General features: G+C 37.6%; 1 protein-coding gene across 6 annotated transcripts in view; it reads right to left on the bottom strand.

Moving 5' to 3' along the window:
* The window catches only part of MAP3K7 (mitogen-activated protein kinase kinase kinase 7), a 64,974-nt gene extending 45,228 nt beyond the window's left edge, over nt 1–19,746 (bottom strand). For 5 of the 6 annotated variants that reach the window (XR_005022150.1, XR_005022152.1, XR_005022149.1 and 2 more), the window contains exons 1-5: nt 19,345–19,746; nt 7,921–8,031; nt 5,058–5,123; nt 4,520–4,565; nt 3,207–3,345 (exon numbers count right to left, since the gene is read on the bottom strand). Coding sequence is in view for 2 of the 6 variants with exons in the window: in XM_036871303.1 (XP_036727198.1) it covers nt 3,207–3,345; nt 4,520–4,565; nt 5,058–5,123; nt 7,921–8,031; nt 19,345–19,464 (482 nt within the window). In the remaining 4 variants the exon portion in view is untranslated. The remainder of the gene's footprint in view (nt 1–3,206; nt 3,346–4,519; nt 4,566–5,057; nt 5,124–7,920; nt 8,032–19,344) is intronic. The other variant, XM_036871304.1, reaches the window with a different exon arrangement.
* Between the last annotated feature and the right edge of the window lie 6,544 nt (nt 19,747–26,290).

The raw sequence follows: 26,290 nt of genomic DNA, 5'->3' as shown, positions 1-26,290 counted from the left end.
TAACACAGGAAGTCGAATGCAAAATTCTTATGCAACTTTCCTTAAGAAGGCTTTTTAAGCTCTGTCCCTACTCTCAGACTTACTCAGGTTATATACATCATAACTTTGTTCTGGGGGGTTACGAGGGTAGGGGGGAAAGCTGAGAAGCACCAATTTAGGAATTTAGGGCCTTACAGAATCTCAAAAATGTCAACTGATTCGGCAGCATTGTATTTTCTAAAAACAGCTCTATAAATTAAATCTTCCCAGTCTAAGACTGCCCATCAGGCCAAGAAGAGTTTCTATTTTAATAACTCACTTTATGTAAGAGGTAGTAAGAAATATTATCTATCCATTAAAAATAAAGAGGTAAATATCTGTATATAGTAATATGAAAAAAAAGTCCCAGTAAGTGAAAAAAGCAACATTATGTATAGTGTAATCTATGCATGCTTAAAAAACAAAACAGTGTTTATCTCTGAGGATTGGAAATGGGAGGCAGAAAAGACTTACTTTACATTTTTAAAAATAACAACATATACATAATTAAAGAAAGTAAAGTAAAAATAAACCAATATAGAAGAAAGAAAACAACTGTCCTTATTTTTAATGTCCTTATTTTGAAGATGTTACTAAAAATGTTCAATCCCAAAACCATTTTTATGTTTAGGGTATGTGTGTGTGGTAAGAGTATAACCCTATCATGATTAAAATGACCCAATAAAAGATTTCCAGAAAATTTTCTGAACTTAAGATTCCAACTCTTCTAGGTGCTATATTACGCAAATATAATCACCAAGTAGCATACTCTTATTCAGGTTTTCCTTTTGATGACAAACAGAAATAAAGATGGGTAATATAATTTGCATCATCACATTGTAGTAATATTCAACATCGGGTTGGGGATTCATTATAATTTCAATTAATAAATTCTTTGTAAATAATTTTGTTACAAAATTCTAACTGGAGAGATTACTTAGAAAGTTAGTTTTCTTTTAGTCCAACATGACTAAGATAAGCCAGATAAACTATTATTCACATCTCCATAATGCTACAAATACTTCTATGATAATTTAGGTGGAAAGAATGTTAAACGCAAATTACATGCACTTCAACAAACAAAAGATTCTTCCTTGTTTTATTGCTGTTAAGTTCTTACTACTTTTAACCCAAGATAAGAATTCGGTAACTGACTTCCTTGTTTCATCCTGGTACACTCAAAATATCACAATAATTTTTCTGAATGACTTTTATATTATTATTGCTATAATTAGTACTCCTTTACTCATAAGACTTTGGATGAACTTGCAAAAGATAAATAAAACAGGGGCACTAGTGCAAGTTGATACTGTATAAAACACCTAACCACATCATCAGGTCCCTTCTTTATATGCCATTCTGAGGAACTCTTCCTGACCACAGAATCAAAAGGTTTTCCAGTGACAATAAGATACAGCACATGCATTTGTATATACAATTATATATGAAAGCACAGTCATTCCAAAGAATTTTCTTTTCCCCAGTACATTCTGAAAAATCACTTCTAATTCTAAAGCCCGATTTGTATGCTGGGTGCCCCACAGGAAACGTGCAACACTACAGGATGAGTCCAACCATAAGGATGCCCGAGAGAAATGAATGACCTAGACAGACCAGACCTCTTCTAAATATGTTGATGGTATTTATTAGCAAAAGGAGAGTCCCCATCTGTAGATGATTTTGGTAGGACGTATCTGGTCTGTCTAAATACGTTGGTTAAATAAACCTAACATTTGTGGATTTTGGGGGTATGGCTGGATGGAGAATGGAGTTAGCTGTTTAAGCTGTGTAATTATGGAATATAAAAGATGTTAAAAACTAAAATAACTTTTTTGTGAGGTATTTTAAAGTATATTGTTTAATAACTCATCAGTTATTCTAAAGCCAAAAAGGCCCTAACGCAGACGGGTGACTTTCGGGAGTTGCATCTAATGGTTTCTGGCTCCTCCAGGAAAAAGATGCTTTGCCTGTGCCTGATACTTGCCTGTATCCTTTAAATCAGCCAATTTGTTGCTGGATAAGAGCTATGATTTTCATGAGTTTGCTTTGATAATTCAACTCTTTTAAATGGGGGGCGGGGGGAAGGTGGGGAATGGAGGACATAATCTCCAAAACTAGGAAAAAAAAAAGTGCTTTCTTCTTTACTAGCCAAGACAGGTAGCTGCAACAACAACCTCAGGAGTCAAGTTAAAAAAATAAAAGTATCATAAATCTAGGGCTTAAACATTATTTGACCAGGGACCTGGGGAAAGGGAAATCAGTTTAAGCTTGCAGGTGGAAATAAGGTACACTAACTAGCGAGAACAGTGATTCCAAGAGTTGAAACCTATGTAGAGTGTATCAGATTAGATAGGAGAGTGAGAAGTTATACCCAGAAGGGATGCTTTAATGCTTTAAACCAGCATCAAGAGAATGGAATACTTGAGACTGATTTCCTAGGGGATACCTCTTATCTGAGGACTGATGTGGTGGCCAGGGGTAGAGGGGAAAGAGCATATGGGGACTTTCTACTTTCTCACAGGTGGACAGAGAAGAAAAAAAATAGAAATGGGGACAAAAATATGTGTTTTCTTTAATTGTGTACCCACAGAAACAAAAAATCCACAAAGTTTTAGCCTTTAAAAATACTTATGTAGGGAAATTTGAAGTTCTTTCAAAGTCCCAGAATCCTCAATATGGAGAAATCCAGAATATTTTCAATTTCTACTCAGATGTGCCAGCAATGCCCTTTGCCTTCCTCTGAAAAGGCAAATAATAACCACTCTGCATATTTGTGTGTAATGTCGACATTGTGCTTATTAGGGATAGAGTGGGGAACAAGACAGACTTCTCTCTGCTGACATAGAACTAACTATTTAGGGAAAACAATACATACTGTGGGCACAAAATAGGACTTACAGACTAACAGATTCTAGAATTACGCTAATCTAAGGTAGAAGTTATTAAAAATAAAAATTCAACTAAAATAAAAACCCCACTAAAGACAACATTCTAAAATGCAAGCTTAGATAAATGACTAAATGATGAAGGTGAGTTAAAAGTAAACAATCTTAAAAAAATAAAAAACAAACATTCTTGAGCAAGCCAAAAGGGATGAGAGAAGAAAAACTGATGTGCAACGACCAGCTTAAATTAGGGAGTGGGTAGGGGATGGCAAGAGAGAGAGACACCACATTATTAGAACTTACTTTGGTGGTTTCAGGTCCCTGTGAATTAGAGCTTTGGGTTGCATGCTATGAAGATAAGCCACTCCTTGGGAACACTGTAAACACCAACTCATTGCGTGGGCAGCAGTGTAATATGGCAATGGTTCAGCACCATGCAGCACTGCAAAAGAAAGGCACAAACTAAAAAGAACTTTATTGCATATAACAAAAGACACAAGGTGAATGCAAGCTCTATCAGAACACACGACTGGGTATTTTCCTACACATGCTCCCATCGGTCCTGCTTTTCATTCTTTTCTGAATAAAAAGATGGAAATAGTTAATGATTTCAAATGGATAACTACCACATAAATACCTAACATTTAATAGGATTCCATTAACTGTTATACATACATTCAAGTAAAATTAATATACATTACCACGTTTTTTCATATTGACAGATGCAGTCCTTCACACAATAATATAAATTATAAGCAATGTGATGACATACTACTATAAGAGAGATACAGAGAAATACTATGGAAGGAAACAAAATGTGCATCAAGATGTTTACAATTATGCTTTCTATAATAGCTAAAAACTAGAAATAGTTCAACCAAATAAAACACGGGAGTATTAGATAGCCATTAACAATGACGATCACATGAGCAGGAAATATAAGTATTAGTTTATATAAAATAATGTTAATTTAAAAAATAAAATGCTACAATTTATTTTATATAAATGCTGTGACAAGAGAATATTTATATATGTTTGGTGTTTCTTACAGTGAAAGGGTTAGCTCTGCTCTATAAAGGTAACTAAACGATACAGTTTCCTTTCATTGTTATCAAAATGACATATATACACTAACATGTATAAAATAGATAACTAATAAAAACCTGCTGTATTTAAAAAAAATGCTCTGTGAAGTGAGTTTTCACAATTTTATTTTTGGGGAAAAAAGCAAAATAAAGCAGAATAAGGATGTGTGGTTAAAGAGTTCTAAAAGAGGAGACTGAAAGCTAAGAGAGGGCAAAAAGAAAAAATTAAAAGTATGAAGATATTTTAAAATCTATTTAAAAAGCAAGTTTGACTTTACTTAAATGCTTTTAACATTATGCAGAGTACCATCAATTTAAAAGATTGATATCCTTAGACTTCTAAATTTCACATACTAATGTTGTAGCATCTTGTCTTTTCATTTTTAATCTTTAGCAGATTTCTTTTTTTAATTACCTCCTTTTGGGACTCTGAGGATAAACTGTGAAGAACATTAAGTAACTTACAGTTTATATTAAAAGCTTTTCAATTATTTCACTCTACTAGATAAAGACAGGTTTAATGACACTCACCATTATACAAGGAGCCCCCTTCAGCATATTCCATCACAAGACACACCTAAAGGAAACATATGCCAGAATAATTAACCACAGAGCTATAGCATCTTAGGGAACTTGAGAGATAACTTAGTTCAACCTCTGATTTTATAAATGCATTAAAAATCATTCTTTTGTCCCTACTATGTGAATAGTGCTAGAGGAAATAAAAGGTATCTATGATCTAAGACCCTGTCTTCTAGGGGACCACTGTCTAAGAGTGCAGATGTACATAAAAACATAATCACGAGATCTTTGGTGACTTTTTCCAGTGCAAATGAACAGGTGCTGTCATAGGATATTGTAAGCCTCCTAAGAAGATGAGGTTACTGGATAAGACCACCTAAGACAACTATTCTCTTATATTGTGTTGCTAACAGATTAGAAACTCATACAGTACAATTTTTTTTTTGAAATAATGACAGATCAAAATAGCTTCATAAACTACACAGCTGCACGTATCTGCCACGTCATTTCTTATAGACAGAGTATAATGAAAAAGTGACAAACTTACTGGATTCAAGCAGGCTCCATATAGCTTTACAATGTTAGGATGGTTCACGCGGGATAACTGCCGAAGCTGGAACAAATTAAGGTTTCTTTTAAAAAGTGCTAAGTTTTAACGAAGTGATCTCACAGTATCATTCAAACTTAACATTGTATAAAACATTACTGTAATCAATCAGCAATCACTGTTTCCTATGTAGCAGGCACTGTGGTCCTAAGTGCCTGCCCAGAATGGCATAGAATCCCTGCCCAGAGCTCTCACAGTTTAGCTGGGGGAGAGTCATGTACACAAATAATTAAAGCAATGTGCCAAGTGCTATAACAGGAGTTATGTACAAGGCATAAGTACAAATTAGAAGAAGAAATTAACTTTGCCAAGATGTTAGGATGCCATCCCCAAGATGGCACTGAGCTGAGTTATCCAAACCAGAGGAAGCCATATCATCATCATCATCATCATCATCATCTTCAAAGGTGATGGTTGAATGAATAGCCGACCTACTCTACGCTGGGCACTGGTGGGCACTTTACAGATATTGTATAATTCTCACAACTTTGCAAGGTAGGTATTATCATTTTCATTTTAAAGATGAAGTACCTTTAAGATAAGGCTCAGAGAAGGTTAAGTGAGCTGCTAAATACCCTAGAGTTAGCAAACAGTACAGCCAGGGTTTGAACCTTGGTCTGACTTAAAATCTGCATTCTCTTCCCTCCATCTTCTATCTCTTTGATTAACTCCCTCTTCTCCATTCCCATTACCACTGCCTTAGCAATTTCAACCTGAACCACTGTAGTAATTACTACAGCCTTCTCCTAACTGGTCTCCTTACTTCCAGTTTTATCCAATCCAATCCAATGATTCATATGGAGGTCAGTGAGGGGTTTGGCTGTACTCATTTCCCTTTCTCTACATCTCAAATTTCTATTAACATATCCCCCCAAACTGCGCCTTGCTCTCTCTTCTCTTTCTTCTCCCCCTTTTCTGCTTCTCCCCCTTTCTTCTTCCTTTCCTTCTCTACTACCTACATTATACTGCTGGCTCATATGAAGTCCACTAAGATAAACCTTTTTACTACATGCTACTTAGAAAGCTGTATTTTTCTACAGCCAACATTTGTAGATTTTCAGTCCTAATTGAATTAATATCACTATTTATTATATTTCATCTCGTTAAGATTCACTACTGAGCTTCAGACAGCAGATTATTCAAGCATTTATTCCTGTTCCCTCCTCAAATACCACTAAGACGGTAAAGGTACTTTTTTCAAGGCATAAACTCAGAAGGATGAAGAGAATGTGAAATGAGAAAACAGCACATATTTTTGGAAGTAGGACAGCAAATGACTAGCAATAACTGACACAGCAGACCTAAAAGAAATAAGAAAAAGTGAGAAGCAACCAGATTTATCTCACAAACCTTCCAAAAGGTGGAGGAGTGGTGGTAGTACCAGGTATCTATTCATACAAGCTAATAAAAGAGCAGAGATTGCTTAAAAGTTAGACCAAAGATTCCCTCCAGCCCTGACTTCAAACAGCTTAGTGACTGCCTCTTTACTGTCTCAAAGATTAGAGGTTGATTCTTTACAGAAGGTGTAATACCTTCCTAAATATAGAGATATATATTTAATATAGAGATATAGAGATAAATACAGAGATAGAAATATAATAATACCTTCTTTAGTGAAGGTGTGAGTCTCTGGATTGGGGGATACCATATAAAACTAAGGGATGAGCTCAAAGTAGTTGCCTCTGAGAAGCAGAAAACTTGATGTGAGGAGGTACGGGGATTAACGTTTTTTTTTAGTAAGAATACGTGGAGAACCATTTGACAATTTATCAACAAATTACATGTATACATAACTTTGATGAGAAACTTTTTTTCTCCAAGCTATTATGAGCTTTTTGACTCTGGATTACTAGCCTTTAACACATATTTTTACTTAGTTTTAGGAAACTGCCAATACAACAGTATACGATCAATGACCTCATATAAACCATAAACAAAAATTGTGAATAAGGCAAGATAAAGCCAGACTCCTGGAGCATACTACTATAGATCATCTTTCTTCATGCTGACATCAAACCATTCATCAGCATTTCTCAACTCATTCAACTAATTACAAAAATCCACTTCATCAGCTCACAACTAAGTTCTCATTTCTTCATGTTATACATTAAAAAGTATCATGAAGTATATTTTGAAATTATAATTAAATAAAATCACAGATATAAATTCAGAAGGTTTATAAGGTAAAGACCACTCATCTATTGGCCAATGAAGTTAAAAAATGATAAAACCATTGATTTATTGAAATACTGTGATCTAATATATAAAACAGCATAAAAGAATGAAGCTGGTAATACAATAATCTCATGATTATCAAATTCTCCTCCATCATCAAATATGTAAGAGAAGAGAGTTGTAAATTTTCATGCTAAATGAGAAAAACCAATTTGAAATTGTTTTTCCTTAAAATAATCTCATTCGAATTTCTAAAAATGTTCAGTCAAAAATGAAAGCATAAAATTTCCCTTCTTAATTTTAGATAATGGGAGAGATTACCATTTCTTTTCTATTTTAAAATTTAAATTCTATGCCTTGAAATAGATCTGAATTACATGGAAGAGATTGTATTTTAATTCAGGAATGAATTCATTTATGTAGCTAAGTCTCTTTTCCCCTAATTTTTAATCAGAATTAAGAGTGTGAATGAAAAAATGTTCCTATGGCATTTCCTTTGGTTCAACCAAACTGCTGATGTTCAAGTATACAGAGAAATGACAGCCGAGAAACATTTTTTTTCATAATATTAAATTCACAGAGTATCTTAGGTGAAGAACTACACAACAGAAATGACACTTCAACTTACCTCTACAATAAAAGCTTTCCTCTCAGATTCACTTTCTATTTGTTTAATAGCAACATCTTTTGCTCTCCACTTAGCTTTGCATACTACTCCAAAAGCTCCTCTTCCAACGACCTTTAAAAAAAAACAAACAAAAAACCCACGAGAATCAGAAACAAATAACAGCCTAATGCATAACACTGAAGCCAATCTGAAAGATTTATTAAAGAAGATTTTTAGAAATCATCACGATCTGGATTTGCCACTGAGCAGGTATGAATTTTCATTAGAGTGAGGAGATAATGAAATGTACTATCTCTGTCTTTGAAAGTTTATGGTCTAGACATCTCTTCGTTCTCAAAACCGAAAACAAACAAAAAAGACAGAGACAGAAAACAAATTAAAACAGGCAAGATGAATGAGAGGGCAGAGAGAAGATGGCATGGAAAAAAATAAATAAAAAGCAGAAACATATAATCAATGTTTTAAGCTCTCATATTTATGAAATTAAAAAATAGCTTTTAAATAATTCAGTGGGGGTAGGGAGTAGAGGGGAAAGGATAAAAATATAGATGATAAAAAACTGGCCACTGTGAAGGACAGACAAAACATAGTATCATATTATACAATGGAATATTATTTGTCAAGAAAATGGAATGAACTACTGATACATGCTACAACATGGATGAGCCTTAAAAACACTACACTCGAGTGCCAGACACAAGAGATCACATATTGTATGATTCCAGTTATATGAAATGTCCAGAAAAGGCAAATCTTTAGAGATAGAAAGTAGATCAGTGGTTGTTTGGGGCTAAGAGTGGAAACTGGGATTAACTGTAAATGGGTAGGAGGAATCCTACACCAAGGTGATGAAAATGTTTGAAAACTGATTTCTGGTGATGTTTGTACAACTTAGCAAATTTGTACAAATCATTGTACACTTCAAATGGGTAAATTTTATGATATGTAAAATATATCTCATTAAAGTTACTTTTTTTAAAGTTAAAAATAAAAATTGATGATATGTTGCATTATTGTTGAAGCTGATGGGTGGCTCATGAATTCATTCCTCTCTCAGGCTATTTGACTTTTATTAATGTTTGAAATTTGCCAAAATATTAAAACAACAACAAAAGAATAGCTTTAGATACTTGTTAGAGCAAAATCATTCTACATTATCACTGCAAATGACCTTAGTTAGGTGCCATCTACTCCAATCTTTCAACTTCCAACAGATCTAAGTACTTCCTTAAGCAAAAAATCTAATTCCCTGTACAGCTCTCATTTATGATGTACTTTCTATATAGTAGGCACTAAGCTAAGTGCTTTACATACATTACATCATTTACACAACCTTAGGTGACAGGTACTAGAGGTATCTTCATTTTACAGATGAAGCACCTAGGTTTAAAGAAATCAACTAACTTGCTCAGGGCTATGTAGCTAGTAAAGAGCAAGTGCAGTCTGATGCCAGGAAGTCTAACACCAGAATGTTAGAGATCCTGATTTGTATACATATATCTGTATTATATGTCAGAAAGGAGCAGTGATATCTTCTCTTGGAGGAGGAGTCTTCACTTTAGGCAAACTTACATGTACAGGAACTCCTTGTAGAGTAAGAAAGGGGTGCTTGTAACTACCAGGACAGTAGTTGTAAACTGAGGTGGATGGCCATTCTAGCCATAGCTCAAATTCCACTTCAAACATTACACAAAGCAGTATGGACTTTTCTCATGTTGCTTAATGTATAAAACCACCCAAATGGTTAACATTAATTGAATGCCTATCATGTGCCAGGTACTAGTCTATGTGCTTTCATGCATTAACACATTTAATCCTCCTCCATTAAGGTAAGTAGTAAACTGAGTCAGACGGTTGCAAGTTGCCCAAGATCACAGGGTCAGAGAAGCCAGGATTTGAAGCCTAGAGTATGTAATAACCAATTCACTCTATATTCAGCCTCTGTATGTCATTAACTTAAAGGAATCTGGGCTGTCTTTCCTTTAGTGACTTTCCCTTTTTCCATTCCTAGCCCTGGGTGCTCAGGGACCTCCTGCTTAGGCTCTAGCCCTCCTCCACAGCTCTCATGAGGGAAAGGAACCAACGTCAGTTATTTGGGCTTGTCATTCAGTTACTTTAACATGAATGGTTATTGGTTAAACCTGGTACCATCAGAATAACAGAAAAAGCACACCTAGGATCTGGAACCTAACAGTCTTGAGTTTAAATGTAGGTTCTGTCTGCCTATTAGCTACCAATACTGGTAATGTCTTTGAGCTTCTGCTTTCTCAACAGTAAAAGGGAGATGCTTACATTTTCCTCAGAGAATATCTATAGTGTTCATAAGTCAAAACCAGGCATTTTCTTCAATACTACAAAAGAATAATAAGTGCTTGGAGTTGGGTATGAATCCGTTTCAGGAGCTATACTCCTCATTTCTCTCACAATTAACCACGATGAATAGCAAACAGGTCCTAAAATGAATTTCAACTTTATGACAATGTCGGCTAAGAAAGCATGGATGGAGACCAGCCAACCTATTGATATTACTATGAAATAATGATCGTGAAGTAATTTAATATATTCTTCAATTATATATTTACAAATACATCAAAGCAACTGGTACTTGGTAGGTCTCCTCTTGTTTCATTTTCCTATTCTCAGAAATGTCCCCGCAGGGATTCCAAACATTGCATTTGTGGATCATGCATCTGTTGTAAAAACTGTGTAAGGTGTGCATGACTAACTGTGATGCACAAATGCCACCTAGTGCTGAGATGATGGCTGACTCTGAGTTTGCAACGTAAAACTATGGTAACAAAATGTGGGCAAGCAAGGACATGATAAGCTTCCTCCCTTTTGTTTAAGAAAGCAATTTTTTGAACTGTCTGAAATACAAACAGGCATATTCATGTAAGATGACAGCCCATGTACTTAAGAAGCCTCCACTCACATTAGGGCCATATTATATTTCACATGTATGGTGAAACAACAGATCTAAAATGATAATAAAGTAAGTCCAAGATGCCCAAGGTTGTACACATAAACTGAAATACATGATAGAAAAAATAACTGCTGTGAATTCAAAGGTTAGAGGCACAGAGTCAATGCTTAACGAATTATATTTCTGTGTATCTAATGATTCTGACCACCAGTTCCAAGGTGTGGAGGGGGGTTTCCCCACACTCCCAAGCAATTCTCAGATACCAGCTGGATGTCCTACCATTCAGCTCAATTCTGACATTATCCACCTGGAGAGAGCATCAGATGCCACAGGTTAAGGGCTCAGTTCCGCCAGAGTGCTCCCCCTCCCCCTTGAGAGGCCAGTCACAAGCCAGGTTATCTGTCACCTGTGCTTCTGATAACCAGCTATAGACTGGAGGTACCAGTGACCCCCTCCCTTGGGTTTGATTAATTTGCTCAAGTGGTTCACAGCACTCAAACACTTTACTTACTAGATTACCAGTTCACTACACAAGGATATAACTCAGGAACAGCCGGGCAAGGTAAGCGGAAAGGGCACAGAGCTTCCACGCCCCCTCTGTGCCCCACTTTCCCCCAATCCTCACGTGTTCACCAACCTGGAAGCTCTCTGAACCCTGTCCTTCTGGGTTTATACGGAGGTTTATTACAGGGCCATGAATTCAACCTCCAGCCCTTCTCCTCTCCCCAGAGGTCAGAGCGGTGGGACTGAAAGTTCCAACCCTCTAATCACATTGTTGGTTCTCCTGGCAACCAGCCCCATCCTTAGGTGTGGTCCAAAATTAACCTTGAGACATCTTTATCTCTCTCTTCACTTATGAAAATCAGAGGGTTTGGGGAGCTGTGAGCCAGGAACCGTAGACAAAGACCAAATATATATATGAGAAATATATTTTGATCATTTGAATGGCTAAGTACCTATTTCTTATAAATCACCATATCACAGAATCAAAATGTGACTTCTCATTTTTTCAAACGGCATAAATATTAGGGGTGAAAGAAAAAAAATATATAAAGAATTGATTCCTGCCTTTGTGGGATGAAAATGAGGTAGAGAAGAAATTCAAAACAAAACAACAGCATTGAAATTTTTTTAAAAAACACTTCCCGGCTGAAGAGAGCCAAAGGTGAGAGTCCATGATGGCGGCTTTCAGGACAGACTTAGGGCTTCAAGGGCAGGAAAGACCTATTCCCGCGTTCCCTCCCTCCCAACTTCTCACTGAGATCCCCAGGAGGAAGCAGCCTCACAGGATATGCTTTGCCAACATGGGAAGCTGCAAATGAGTAAGTGTGGCAAGGGAGACAGTCAGAGGGAGGCCCTACCCAGGTTCTCTCAGCCCCGACAGTACAGGGAAATGATACAGAAAAACTCTTGCCAAGAGAAAAAACAAGGTAACTGAAAACTGAAGTCTTCTGACTGCAGGAAGGAGGCTGTTGGATGGTAGACAGCTCAAATACAGGGAGCTAAATGCAGAGCTCAGCTGAATTTCAGAGGATCAATGAAAGCCAAAGGGGAAGGCCTAGTCAGCAAGCAGGGAAAAATGGGTAAGACCTCCTGCTTTCGAGGGGTGAAGTGAGGCTAATGCCAAGAGAATGATGAACTTCATTTCTTTACTCCTTAAACCAATATTTCTTGAATGTCTACTATATCCAGCTACTATCTGGGATACAAGAGATACAGCTGTAAATAAGACAAAGGCCCTGATCTACGAGGAATGTACTTTCAATTTAAGGGGGGCGGGGAGAGGAAAGAAAAGACAGTCAGTAGACAAAAAGATGAATAAGAAAAATATCAGCTTGTAAAATAAATGCTGTGTAGAAAACCAAAAAATTGAATAATGTGACAAAGAGACTGGTGAAACTTATGGCTGGATAGTATGAAATGCCATCTGAGGAGGTTACTAACTTGATATTTGAATGACACATGGAACCAAGCAAAGAAGAAGAAACAACTAATGTAAAGGCCCTAAAGGGGAAAAAACCCCCCTCATTTCCTATTCAACAATATTTGAACCCCATCTATAGACTAGGCGTTATCCTACGCATTCCAGACAAAGAAGGGAACAAACCAAACCAAAATCCTTGCTCTAACTACTTATATTCTCGTGGAGGGAGACACATAAAGAGGAAGCAAGATTTATTAAAAAAAAAAAAAGATATATTTTAGAAACTAATAAGCGCACTAAGCAGAAAAGCAGCATAATTGTGTGTGTGTACACGTGCGTGCACTACCCCACCCCAGTTTTAAACAGGATAGTCCTGCAAGGCCTCACTGAGAAAGGTGATACTTTAGTGGTGACCTAGAGGAATAGCTGGAGTGTTTGGTGTGAGCAGAGCATAGTGGGAAAAGGGAAGAGTGATGCAAGATAAAGGTGGAGATGGCATTGACATATACACACTACCAAATGTAAAATAGATAGCTAGTGGGAAGCAGCCGCATAGCACAGGGAGATCACTGCATAGCACAGGGAGATCATCTCGGTGCTTTGTGACCACCTAGAGGGGTGGGATAGGGAGGGTGGGAGGGAGACGCAAGAAGGAGGGGATATGGGGACATATGTATACATATAGCTGATTCACTTTGTTATACAGCAGAAACTAACACACCATTGTAAAGCAATTATACTCCAATAAAGATGTTTGAAAAAAAAAAGATAATGCTGGAGAGACAGGCAGACTGGATCCTGAACGGCTCTTGGCACCATGAAAAGGAGTTTGGATTTCAGTCTAAGTAATGGGAAGCAATTAGAGGAATTTAAGGAGGAATGTGACATGATTTTGCATTAAAAAAAAAAAATCATTCTGGCTCTAGTGTGAAGAATGGATTGTAGGGAAGCTAGCGTATATACAAAGAGAGACCAGGTAGAGGCTGTAAAAGCAGCCCAAGCAAGAGAGAAGAGCTTCGAGGACAAGGCTGATGGTAGTGCAGAAAAATGGGCAGATCTGGGATAGGTTTTAGAGGTAAAGTCAAAAGAGCTTGCTGATGATCTGCATGCAGGCAGGACAGGTGGACAGGAAAAGAGATGAATCAAGGATAACGTCTAGACTCAGCACCAGTTTGATGAAGGATAAGAAAGACTGGAGCAAGCAGATTTTCCTTCTTTTTTTTAACAGCACAGAGTTCTGATCTAGTCATATAAAGCTTAAGATGCCTATTAGATATCCGAGCGGAGATATCAAGAAAGTGGAAACATGAGTCAGGGAGAAGTCAGGCAGGAGATGAAAACTTGGGAGAGTCATCAGCATTTAGTTGGTACTTCTAGTCAATCAACTGGATGCGGTGACCAAAAAATAACATGTAAATACTGGGGTCCCAGAACTGAGCTTTGAAGCACTTCAACATTTAGAACACAGAGAGGAGAAGGAACCAGCAAAAATTGAGATGCAGCAGTCAATAAGGTAGCAGGCAAACCTGGAAAGTGTCACAAGAAGCCAAAAAAAAAAAAGAGTTTCAAGAAGAAAGCAGACATAAAAACAGCAAAAGCATTAAGCCAATGGCTCTCTAAGTGTGGTCTCTGGGCCAGAAGAATCTGCATTGCCTGGAAATTTGAGAAGATGTAATTCTCAGGTTCCCACCCAGAATTACTGAGTCTGAGGGTCAGGCCCAGCAATCTGTGTTTGAACAAGCCCTTCAGGTGATTGTGATATTTGAGAATGACTGTATTAGGTTATATTAAAACCATAATTAATAGTGAGACAAGACACTTCACTGGAAACCATGACATAGACCAGAGAGCCCTCCCTTGCTGAAGTTTTCCATAAATAATATGGACATGACATCTTGGGCAAGAAGAAAGGAAAAGGAGAATTCTTGTGAGCAACCTAATGTTTTTCTTGACACATAGTAGATCAGGGGAAAAGAGTGGCACAGATGGCAAACTGCGACACAATGGCAACTGAGGTAAACAATGATAAAACTAATATTCAAACTACAAAACACTGAAAGGAAGTCACTTTTTACTTACTATCAAATTTCTAATTCAAGTTCACAATCAAATATGCTTTTTGGATTGCATTCATATCTTAGTAAGGTTCTTTGACATATTATCATTAACAATTAGTTTGAACTGACAGCTTTCCCCAAAGATCAGTTTTCACCAAGAGTGTAAAAAATGGTGCACATCCAAATTACAAGTATCCCCTCCAACACACACATCCATCCAAAATGGTGAACCCAGAAATAAATATTTCAGACATTTTTCACAATCCCTCAGCTGTAAAAATAGAAGAACAGAGGAACGCAAAGAGAACTTGGTTTTAAAAGGGAAATCAATTTAGAAACATTTCCTTCTGAATTTATGAATGTTTTCTAAATTAAAATGTTCTCAGATTAATTCTCTTATTATATGTAGCTCTCCCCCTACGGTTTAGCCCTCATGGTTTTGAGTCCACAACTTTAGTCTCATGTAATAAAGCAGATTTAAATTTAATTTCTTAATAAAAAGTACAGAAGAATAAGAGAGATGATTATAGAATATTTCCATGCAATTAGTATTAAAAGGCACAAAAACCGAAATCAGAAATTGGTGTATGTGTTTAAAGAAAGCAACTCCTTTAAAAACTAATTTAAGATGGAAGACTACTCCATTCCTTTATTCAAGTCAGGTTTTTAAAAACAAAAAACCACCTAAACTAAAACTACATGGAAAAGCATGTATGCCACTGTGCTCTTAATTTACTATGAAAAACTATTTATAGAAAACCTTTAGATGCTAGGCATTGGAGTTACAAGTGTGAATAAGACAGGTTAAACTTTGCTGGGGGGATACATAATTTTGGTTACTGGTAAGTGCCATGAAGGGTAACAAAAATGACAAAGATCTAGGTTGCTCAGGGAAGGCTTCTCTAAGGAAGTAACATTTGAAGTGGGACTTGAATGGTGAGGAGTCTGCCATTTGAAGTTCTGGGGGAAAGAGCATTCGAGGCAGAGGAACAACTGCAAAGAAAATTCATCTTAGTATCTTTCCCAATCTATGATGCTTACTTTATTCAAAATGTAGTTTCAAAATCTTTCCCACTCAATGGAGCCTTCTGTGATAAACTCTACTTTCAAATTATGGGTTAAGTGCTCAATTTACACTACATTCATAGTTTTAAATTTGTGGTCCTGAAAATCTAGTCTCACAGTAAGTCAAAGTTTTTAAGGAGAGAATCCTAGGATCCTTCTATTCATCTTCCATAATCTTAGCAGTATTATCCACAGAAGACACTGTTCATTAAATGCTCAAGACCAACTATTATAAAGGAAATCAGTATTTTGTTTCCCCATTCTTACAATAAGGTTTGGTTACAGAGTACTTCAGAAAGAACCGAAGTGACCCTGTAAATCCAAATGGAAAGAGCAAATGACTCAGGATTGAGAAATTGCAAATTCATTTCCTGGCTCTACCATTTACTTAGACATGAGGCTTCTGGCAAATCAAACTCTATGACCATTTGTCAGTATCTGTAAAATGGGGGTATCATTTGCCCTATTTAACCAGGATTAGTCAGTCACAAACTACAGTCCACACGAGATCACGATCACTGTCCTTAAAGCTTACTGTGGAAACACAGCATAAACACTGCAAACAATAATGTGTTTTCATTTTAGAACTGGAAGAGACCTTAAATGATCTTGTTCAATCTCTCATTTTACATGAGAAATCAGAGGCCCAGAAAAATAAGGTGACTTGCTCAAAGTTACTGAAATACATCATGGCAAAATCCGTATGGCATCGACATTTTCTAAATACCCAGCCTACTGGGTACACTTTTTTACCACACCACACTGCCTTCACCACTTCTTGCAAGCTAGTCCACAATGTGCATACCTCACAATTTATTCCAACAGTCTCTACACTCAGATCCACAATGACAAAAGCTAAATGACTTTAAAAAAAAAGTACCTACATAGGTTCCTGATGCTGAGACCTGACATAATTTGATATCAGAATTGAATTTAGGAAGTTCCACGCTGATATTACTGAGTCCTGATATTAGAGATATTAGAAATGTAAGGCGTAAAATCAGTTGATGCCTTAAAAATATGCATCTACGAAATGAGTGCATAGTTGGCCTATGGCTGGAGTATTTTTCTTACATAGTTTCCAACTGAATTGATATAATGCTGATTCAATTACACTGTTATTTGAGAAACAGAATACGATTTTCTTTACTTATACACAATATACTGGTACCACATAAAATACTGAAAGCAACATAAAATACTTTTTGTTTTTAGTCACCTTTCTCTGTTCTCTTATTCATGATTTTAAGCTAGAAGCAGAATCTAAGTTAAGAAATAGTTACTGAGTGCCCTGCACCCTAGATTATATAACACTGTTTTAATGTGAAAATAAAGAATATAATGAAAATTATGTAACAGTTTTAACATTAGAAAAGTCTAAATTCAATCTTTAACATGAAATTAAACTGTGTAATAAAAAAGTGAGAAGAATAAAATTAGATGACTGCCTGACATTAGAAAACTTCAGCTACAAACAAAAATTTACTCCTCAGGAATGTCCTAAAAATACCAAAGAAAAGTTGAAACATCAAACATCATCTAAACTGAAGGAAGGGTCTTTGGAAACAGAACCTCAATCAGAAGTTAAGTGGCTTCGGAGGAAGAGCAGTAAAATGATAAATGACACCTTAGTAATCAAGAATGTAAAATGCTTTAGAAAGTAGTGTGGGAAAACTAAGGTGGTAAAAATCAAATGATGTAAGTCTGTGAAAGCATTTGGAAGACCATGAAGTACAAGTTATTATTATATGACAATCTGTAGTCTACAAGCATAGCAGTTCACCACAGAGCAGACGTAAATGCTTATTTAAAAACTGTAATTCTTTTATACTGACTCACCAAATTTTCATTCTTAAAAAAGAAAGAATGTTAGCCATGAAAGCTGGATCAACTATCCAATTCTTAAAAAGGAATTTATCATAGCTCAATAGAACACACACACACACACACACACACAAATTCCCCCCTCTTTCCAAACTATGGATCCTTCTTTTAGCCATGTGACCGTAAAGCAGGTCACTGTTCCTCTCTGTAACTCAGTTTCCTAGTAATGTGTGTCAGGCAGTGTTGGGTGTTTTGCATGTATTACCTAATAAAATCTGTTATACAAATAAAATGAACTAGAAATTATTATCCCTATTTTACAGTTAAGGAAATGAAAGCTCAACAAAGTCAGTCAGGAGACTTGCTCCAAATCAGACAGCTAATAAGTGGCATAGCTGATATACTGAACCTTCATCTAACTCCTTCCAAAGGCTTCGCTCTTCCCACTTACACTATCTTGTAAAATGAGGTTGTTTTCAGTGACCTTTAAGGTTATTTTATTCAAGTAAAAATATGATTAAATAATCCATTATTCTTCCAAAACATGTATAGAAAAAAAAATATTTGTTGAAGGATAATTATCTCACTACTTTTAGCTTGCCACCACCTAAAAATAATTTTGAATTTTTAGAGTAGAGGTAATTGAGAGTCTGTAATATAGGACACACAGGGTTCTTCTTGGTGTATGTAATGTAAGGTGTTCAGTACATTTTAAAAATGATAAACAAATGGTAAATAATAGACACAATTTTCAACCAAAGTTTTAACACTTTCTAAAGTGTATCTTTACATATATACAGATCTTACTTTTCTAAATTTTGTGGACTTTACAACCAAACTGTGAATTTGAAAAGAAGCAGTGTATTAAAGGCACATTATTACCTTGCTCTAAAATAATTTATTGCAGAATAAGAATGGATTCGGGTTTTCTAACAGCGATTTTTGGTCTGATATATTCTGGTTGTCACCGAAATCATTAGTTATCTCTTCAGAATATGCTACTTGAAACATCTTTTCATCGTATAGCCGTCTACAGTACTAAAGGTGAAATCAATCTAAAGTAGTCTAATTGAAGGCAGAACATTTACTATTACGACTACTGCTCTATGGAATTGGCTAAACTGAGAACCATTCCGTACTCGGGAAAAAACTGTGTTAGATCTCAGGATGTATTAATTTATCAAGCATCCATAGAACACCCACTGGGCGCCAGACGCTGAGCTGGAAGTCGAACATAATAAAATCCTTGGCCCTTAACAACACTATGCCTTAGAGAACCAAAACCCCAAAACGGCCATGGTCTTTGATGAATTTTACTACTGAACAGATTGGAGAACTGGTGGACCACACGACCGCACCAGTTCATCCTTCTCTGTTTGAGACAACCCAAATCCAAGCACCGGAATATCAAATTCAAACTCAAGAGTGCCGAAGTGAGGAAAAAAGAGAGCTATACCGGAGCAGGTGAACGCGGAGAGTCCCCTTTACACCCGGTCTCCGTGGGGTGTGGGGACACCCGGGTGGACCCCGCGAAACAGAGGGGTCGAGGAGGCACCTTAAGAGTCGGGACCAGGAAGAGACCTGGACAGGCCGGGGCCGGGGCCGGCGCCTCCGTGCCGGGCCTCGCTCACCTCTTCCACCTCGATCTCCTTGTAGTCGATCTCTTCAAAGTTGAGGACTTGGGAGGGGGCTTCGATCATCTCACCGGCGGAAGACGAGGAGGACGAAGAAGCGGCGGAGGCTGTAGACATGATCCCTTGCGGAACCCGGGGGGCCAGGGAAGGTTGCGGCCCGGACAGTCCGGAGGAGACCCGCGCCCACCCGCCTCCGGACCGACCTTCAACCTGGAGCCACGGCGGTCCGTGGCGGGGACAGAGGCTGCGGCCACAGCCGAGTCCCGGCTCCGGCTCCGCTGCGTTTTCCTCCGTCGGGCCCCGCCCACCAAACTTCCGGTTCCGGCCTAAAATCGGAAACCAGAGGTGGGCGGTGAGCTCAAGGGAGGGGAGGGGAGAGTTTGGTGACAGAGACAGAGAAAGGAAGGACGGGTTGGGGGTGGAGTGGGGGAGGGTGAGAGGCTAGCTTGGACCCGTTGGACAAATTTCGCGAGATCTTTGTTAAAGGGCCTCAGCAACCGGAAGATACCGCGAGAGCTGGAGCGTGACGTAATTAAAACGCGCGAACGGAAGTGGCGCAGAGCATGATGGAATATCAGTATGGTTGGTCCTCTAGGAACCAGCGGGAAAGATAAAACCTATCTGCTTCGTGAACTATGTTGTGACCCCGCTCCCTTTTCCCTCAGAGACCTGGAGACGGACGGTAGTGTTGGCTTGAGTTTTTGTGACGAAGCTTACTTTTCAGTTTCACCCCTAAGGTAAACTGAACTATTTCTTAAAAAGCCTTGGAAAATGTGTTTCCCTCAATGTGTTTGGAAGGAAGCGGTTGCTACTGTTACTTTGAGCCAGTCCCTGATGCTATGAGAGATTCTAAAGAAAATAATACACAGCGAGCCAGCGCGTGTAACCTGATTAACACTATGTAGCCTCACGAACAGAAGTTAATATTAGGTAAGGTAGATACTTATAATTTGGCATAATTTGTCGTTTATCTGAATTTATGGGGTGTATTAATGGTACGTGTCGGAGTGCAGAGCACTGTGCTGGATGCTTTACAATTATAGTTTAATCATTAACAGTAGCCTTGCAAGTTAAATATTTTTGTTGCCATTTTCAGGACCTGAGAAAATAGGCTCAGAGTAAAACAATTACGATTCTCACAGGCTAGTAGAACCTAAGTCCGAATATCTATAAGGCGGAAAGTAATGCCGGTGTTGTATCAATACTATCAACACAATTTTTAGTTTTAAACTAGCTGTTAAACTTTAGTCAGTTTGACCTGAAGCCTAACTGGGAAAATTGGAGTTAGAGATGAAGGTTTAAGGACCAAGGATGAAACCCTGGGAATGTCAAATTCTAAGTCTCAGTATGAGACCGAAAAGGAACTGGCGAAAAAGTGGGGGAATTGTGATCGGAATATCACTGTAGGAGAGCTTTTCAGTTAAGGAATAGCCAACCAAATAAATGCTGTACAGAAGTAAGTTTAACTAGTTTGGGATTGCAAATAGGTCATTGAATATGGCAATTAAGAAGTTATGAACTCCTGGAAAACATTCTGTCATTTTTTGTAGTTTTAGTAACACTCAATTATAGTTTGGTGAACGGCTAAGAGAATGAAAGAAAGAATAATTTCTTCTCACAGCACAATCTCTGGATGATCTTACCCAGGGTCTTGACCACTTTTATGATGATAACTCCCAGTTTCTCCCACTGTTCAAATTTTTCCTGAATTCCGGACCTATTGGACATCTCTATTTAGATGTAATGTAAGCACCCAAACTTCAAGATTCCAAAAGCGAATTCAGAAGTTATTACCCACCACAGATATATTCTTCCGTGTGCATTTTCTGTCTCCATGAAGGATCCCATCATCTACTCAGTTGTTCAAGTGAGAAATCAGAGCTTTATTTCTACATGTGAAGTGATGCTTAGTGCACTAGTAACCAAATAGAAGCATATTAAATCAGTGGGATAACCATTTTTACCTGTCATTTTTTTACTCAAATTCCCAAACTAGGATGGTCACCTCTTAACCTTGTCCTTTCACTCTGCAGGTCATATCTAATTTCTCTTTTTACCACGTTGATCTTAATACAATGGATGCTACCAAGTGGGAATTCAAGATATATTTATTATATGTTCTAGCTGAATGAATAAGTTTTGCCAGTCCTCACTTTCCCTGGAGTGCAAGATCTGTTTTCTATACCTTCAGTTTAGGACTAGAATCTTGCTGATAAGGGACTAATCACTACAGCCGTGACGCTGTTATGCTTGATTTTTCCCCCCCAAATTTTGTTAAGAAAAATGTCAAACATACAGAAAAGTTGAAAGAATTTTATAGTAAACACCTATATACTTACCACCAAGATGCTATCATTAACATTTTACTATACCTGTTTTATCATGTATCTGTCTATCCATCCACTCATATATCTGTCTTATTTTGTTGGATGCATTTCAAAGTGAATTTCCTACATGATCTTGAACATCTACCCCAATACTGTACTTCTCCTTCTGTGTTTTATGCACCAATTTGGACTTCTGATATTGATAGTAATCTAAAATCAATTCTTGTCCTATTTGCTTGCAGATTTTCTTCCTTCCTTCCTTCCCCCCTTCCTTCCTTCCCCCCTCCCTTCCTCCCTTCCTTCCTCCCTCCCTCCCTCCCTTCCTTCCTTCTTTCCTTCCTTCCTTCCTTCCTTCCTATCTGGCACCTCTTCACTAGCTTCTGATAATAAAGTCCCAGCTCTCAGCCCTGCTTATGTCTCTGGCTCTAGTCATCCCCAAGGTCCAATCTACCCCTCCCATTCTGTGCTTTGACTTTATGAGCCGATAAATTACCATTTTTCATTTAAGCTGATTCAACCTGTATTTTTGTCACTTGCAATCAAAGAATCCTAAGCAATGTAGTTTGAATCCAGAGAAATGAGGGAGGAGAATTTGTCTCAGTTTACCTCAATTTTGACTTTGTATTCCTTTTAACTTCTTTAACTTTAACGAGTTACAGATGAAAGCTTGAACCTCACAATTTCATGTCAACTTCAGTCACTAGTCGATTACCTCTCCACAAATTTCCAGAGATACACATCAAGCTATTTAACTGGTCTCCTTGAATTCCCTCCCAGTTTGAGGACTCTCCACCGCCCATCCTCATGTCAGTGTCCTAATAACTACTCTCTAACCTTCAACTGTCTTCAGTTTTAACCCTTTTATAGTACCCAGGGGATGAGGGCAAAGAGTTTTGAAATCCATTTCTCACCATCTCTTTGCATGTTGTAAGTGGGATTCTCATCTTACTTCGCTCATTTGGGTTATGAAGGTATCTGGCACCTATTTTCATGGAGGCTTAGCAGAAGCGGACTAAAATAGTTTCACTTTAATATTCTGTTGCACTGCCATGTGTCAATATAATACCTCAGAGAAAGAGTTCCATATTTTATCTGTTAATAGGACTTTTGTGAAGAGTAACAGGAAACTCAAGGTAACATTGCTTAAACAATAAAGAGGATTTATTGGCTTGGTTAAGTGGGAAGCTAAGAGCTAGAACAGGCTTCAGGTGTCATTTGTTTCATAAACAATGATAACATCAATAATTTAGTTTCCATTATTGTCTTCTGCTTTTTGTGGTATTTGCCATTGCTCTAGAACAGAGTTTGTCAACTTTTTTTTTCCCATTATTGATCCCCTAAGGAGCCTTTTAAGACTTTTTCTTCATGGCCCCCCAGCATTTTAATACCACATATATATTGTGTATATGTTTATGTACTGTATGCATATTTATGCTTTATACCTAAAGAGAGTACGTTTTTTTTCTCTCCCCAGTTTTCACCCCCTGGGAAATGATATCACCCCCATTAAGAATGCATGCTCTAGCAGTTTCACTTTTCATATGAGATCACGTTGTCCAGTACAATGACAGAGAGCATCTCTTTTGGTAGCTGTTTCAGAAGAGCAGGGAACTTTAAGCCCTTGGCAACTGTACCCTTGAGTGAAGAATGGGGACGGGCGTTTAAGGTTGCGAATGTCTTGTTTATCCTAGATCCAGGACTCAAAGAGTCATGAGCTTTGAGAAGGAGGAGCTGCTAACCAGAAGAAAAATCTAGAGACTTTTAAGAGGGGCAAGGCAGGGAATGGTTGCTGGGAATGCAACCAACAAATGTTCATTATTCATGTCTATTCAGGTTGAGCTCTATTCTTAGAAAGTGTGTCTTTACTGCCTGTTCCAGAACCAAGCTAGCCCACCCCAATCAAATAGTATTCTTTCCAGGAAGTTCAGAAATAGTTTTCTGCTTCATTATATTCAAAACTGCAGTACGCAGAAGATAGCCAACCCCTTAGCAACTCAGTGAGTGGCTGAATGGAGAGTGGCTCCCCAAATTCCTGCATTTCTTTGATGTTTGGGTTTATCCCGTATTTTCTACTCCCCACATCTTCATTCTAGGTCTTTCACAGTCCATGGGGCTGCTGGGAGGGTTTTAGTTCCAGGTGCCCGCAGTGTGGCTGGTCAGAGAGGGCTTGCAAAGGTGGGGTAGAGGTGCAGCTCCAAGGCATTCTCTGACATGACACATAGCTGACATTTCTGTTTGCAGCTGATGTTCTTTTTTGTTCCTGTCCACTGTGCTAGCTGCAAGGCAACTGATTTGATGGTACCCGTGTGTCCTGCAGATAAAATTTCCATCATTGTTTTTGAAATACTTGATATGAAAAAGTTCAGCTGGTTTCAAAATCCATTCATGTTATTGGAAGGAATTTGAACATTATATTTGCTATTTAAATAACAGGAAGAGCTGTTAGAGTTTTAAAATATGATTTCAACTGTTGTAAATTTTAAAATGGTTGTAAAAATATTTAAACACTTTTTTCATTTCCTTGTATGAACATAAGTTCTCTTAGATAATGCCTATCAGGAATTTGAAGAGTTCATCTTTAAAAAGTCTTGATCAGGATTGATAGTAGACATTTCAATGATAAAAGCTTATATTAAAAAGTTATATTTATGAAGGAAAACTTATAAAAAATTCCTCTTAAAATTTTGAAAAATATATTTGATATTTATAAAATTCCAGTGTTTAACATTGTAACGCTTTATACTTATTTATTTTTCAAAATTACAGTGTGAGAAAAGCAATTTTTTTTTAAGTTAAGCCCAAATAGATGCTTTAAAATCTTTCCAGTTTATTCCAGAGTATCTTACAATATTATCATTTTCAACCTGTGCCATGACATGAAAAAGTTTGAGGAGCACCAAGTTAGGAGGCTGTTGTGGTAGCAACAGAAGTAATAGTGGTTTGAACAGTGTAGACAGCGGCCATAGGGGTTATGGATAAATGGATATGAGAGATACTGAGCAAACAGAATTGGTGGTATGTGGGGGAAGGAGGCAAAGGAAAGGGCAGTGTAAGGGGTGATTTCCAGATTTCTTACTCATGCAGCTCAGATGGGAAGGGTGCTATTTTCAGAAGCAGGGAAGACTGGAACAAGGTTGGGGGAGAAGAGAGTAAAGAGCAGTTTAAGACACTGAGCTCGAGGTGCCTGTGAGAGTTCCACGTGTCATTATCAAGTAGGCAGCTAGTCTTACGGAAAAAGACAGTGCTAGAGAAATAGATACTGGCCTGCTGATGATAATTTAGGTCATGGAAATGGATGAGATCACCTAGGGAAGATGTGTAAAGTGAGAAAGAATAGGAATTAAAGCAGAGCCTTAAGGGATAAAATGTTTAAGGCATGAGTGGAGGCAGAGGAACTGCCAAAAAAATCTGTGGAAAACTAAAAATTATGATGTTGTGGAAATCAAGATAAAAGGGTGTTTCAGCGTTGCATACTGTCAAGAAGCTAAACATGAGAAAAACTCAGGAGTGTCCATTGGATTTGGGTCTTGCCTCCTGAAGGTTAGCCAAGGCGTATCTCTTTGTGGGGAGGGTGTGTGAATGGGCTCAGATGGGTAGGTTGGGTTGTCCACATGTGAGGGTGTAAGATTCCTTGAAGTATACAATTGAGTCCAGAATAGGAGGGGGCAGGGTAGGTCAGGAGCTCATACCACCACATTCTTGTGAAGGTATGTAGGAGGATGGAATTTGTTGCCTTTACCAGTTATCTTGAGTTAGAAGTTATAAATATTTTGACGTATGGTATATGAGCCTCTACTTGTATTCTTGCCCTGGACTCCACAAATGTTAGAAGAAGGCCTGTTTTTATATATGTTAGGTTTCTATTCCTATGTGCTAGTGGTCTACATGTAGATGTTTCCAACTTGCATTTGCAATTTCTCAAAATTTCCTATAGATGTCTCTTATCTTATCACTTAGGTCTCAGCTCCATCACCTGCACTCAGCTCCCCACCCCTTCACTTTTTATCCATTACTCAATTTTATTTTATTTCTATTCCTTTACCTATCTGACATTATCTTATTTACTTATTTGTTGCCTTGTTTATTTTCTGTCCTCCCACGCCCTCCCCACTCCTACCCATTGGATGTTAGTTCCACTGAGACAGGGATTGATAGTAAGCCTGTGTTCACCACTGTCTCCTCAGAATTTAGAACAGCACCTGAAACGTAGACACTTAATAATCTTCTAAAACCTAAATGAGTATCTACATTCCTAAGTAAATGCTGTTTAATTTGTTTCAGGTAAGGAATAGGTTAAACAAATATTTCCTGTAATACCATTGAGGGAAGATTTAATAAACAGCTAAATTGATATAAAAGCAGCATACCAAATTATTTATCATGGAGATTTCTTAAGTATTTGAGAATCTGGAAGGTGCTTTTGTTCTCCTGGTCAATTTAAATCTCTCTTCAGTCTTAAAATTACTAATGTTTAAGGTAATTCTCTTTCTGTATTTTGCAAGGGTAAACTTTAGTTCTTCTTTCCCAACACTCACTACTATTTAATCCATTTGAATTGTCTGTTTATTAAAATTTAATAATAAGGTGTTATTGGGGCACTAATGATTGCTTTCAGT

The sequence above is a fragment of the Balaenoptera musculus genome, chromosome 12, assembly GCF_009873245.2.
Source record: "Balaenoptera musculus isolate JJ_BM4_2016_0621 chromosome 12, mBalMus1.pri.v3, whole genome shotgun sequence".
NCBI classification, from domain to species: Eukaryota; Metazoa; Chordata; class Mammalia; order Artiodactyla; family Balaenopteridae; genus Balaenoptera; species Balaenoptera musculus.
This window is presented reverse-complemented; position numbering and strand designations above follow the sequence as displayed.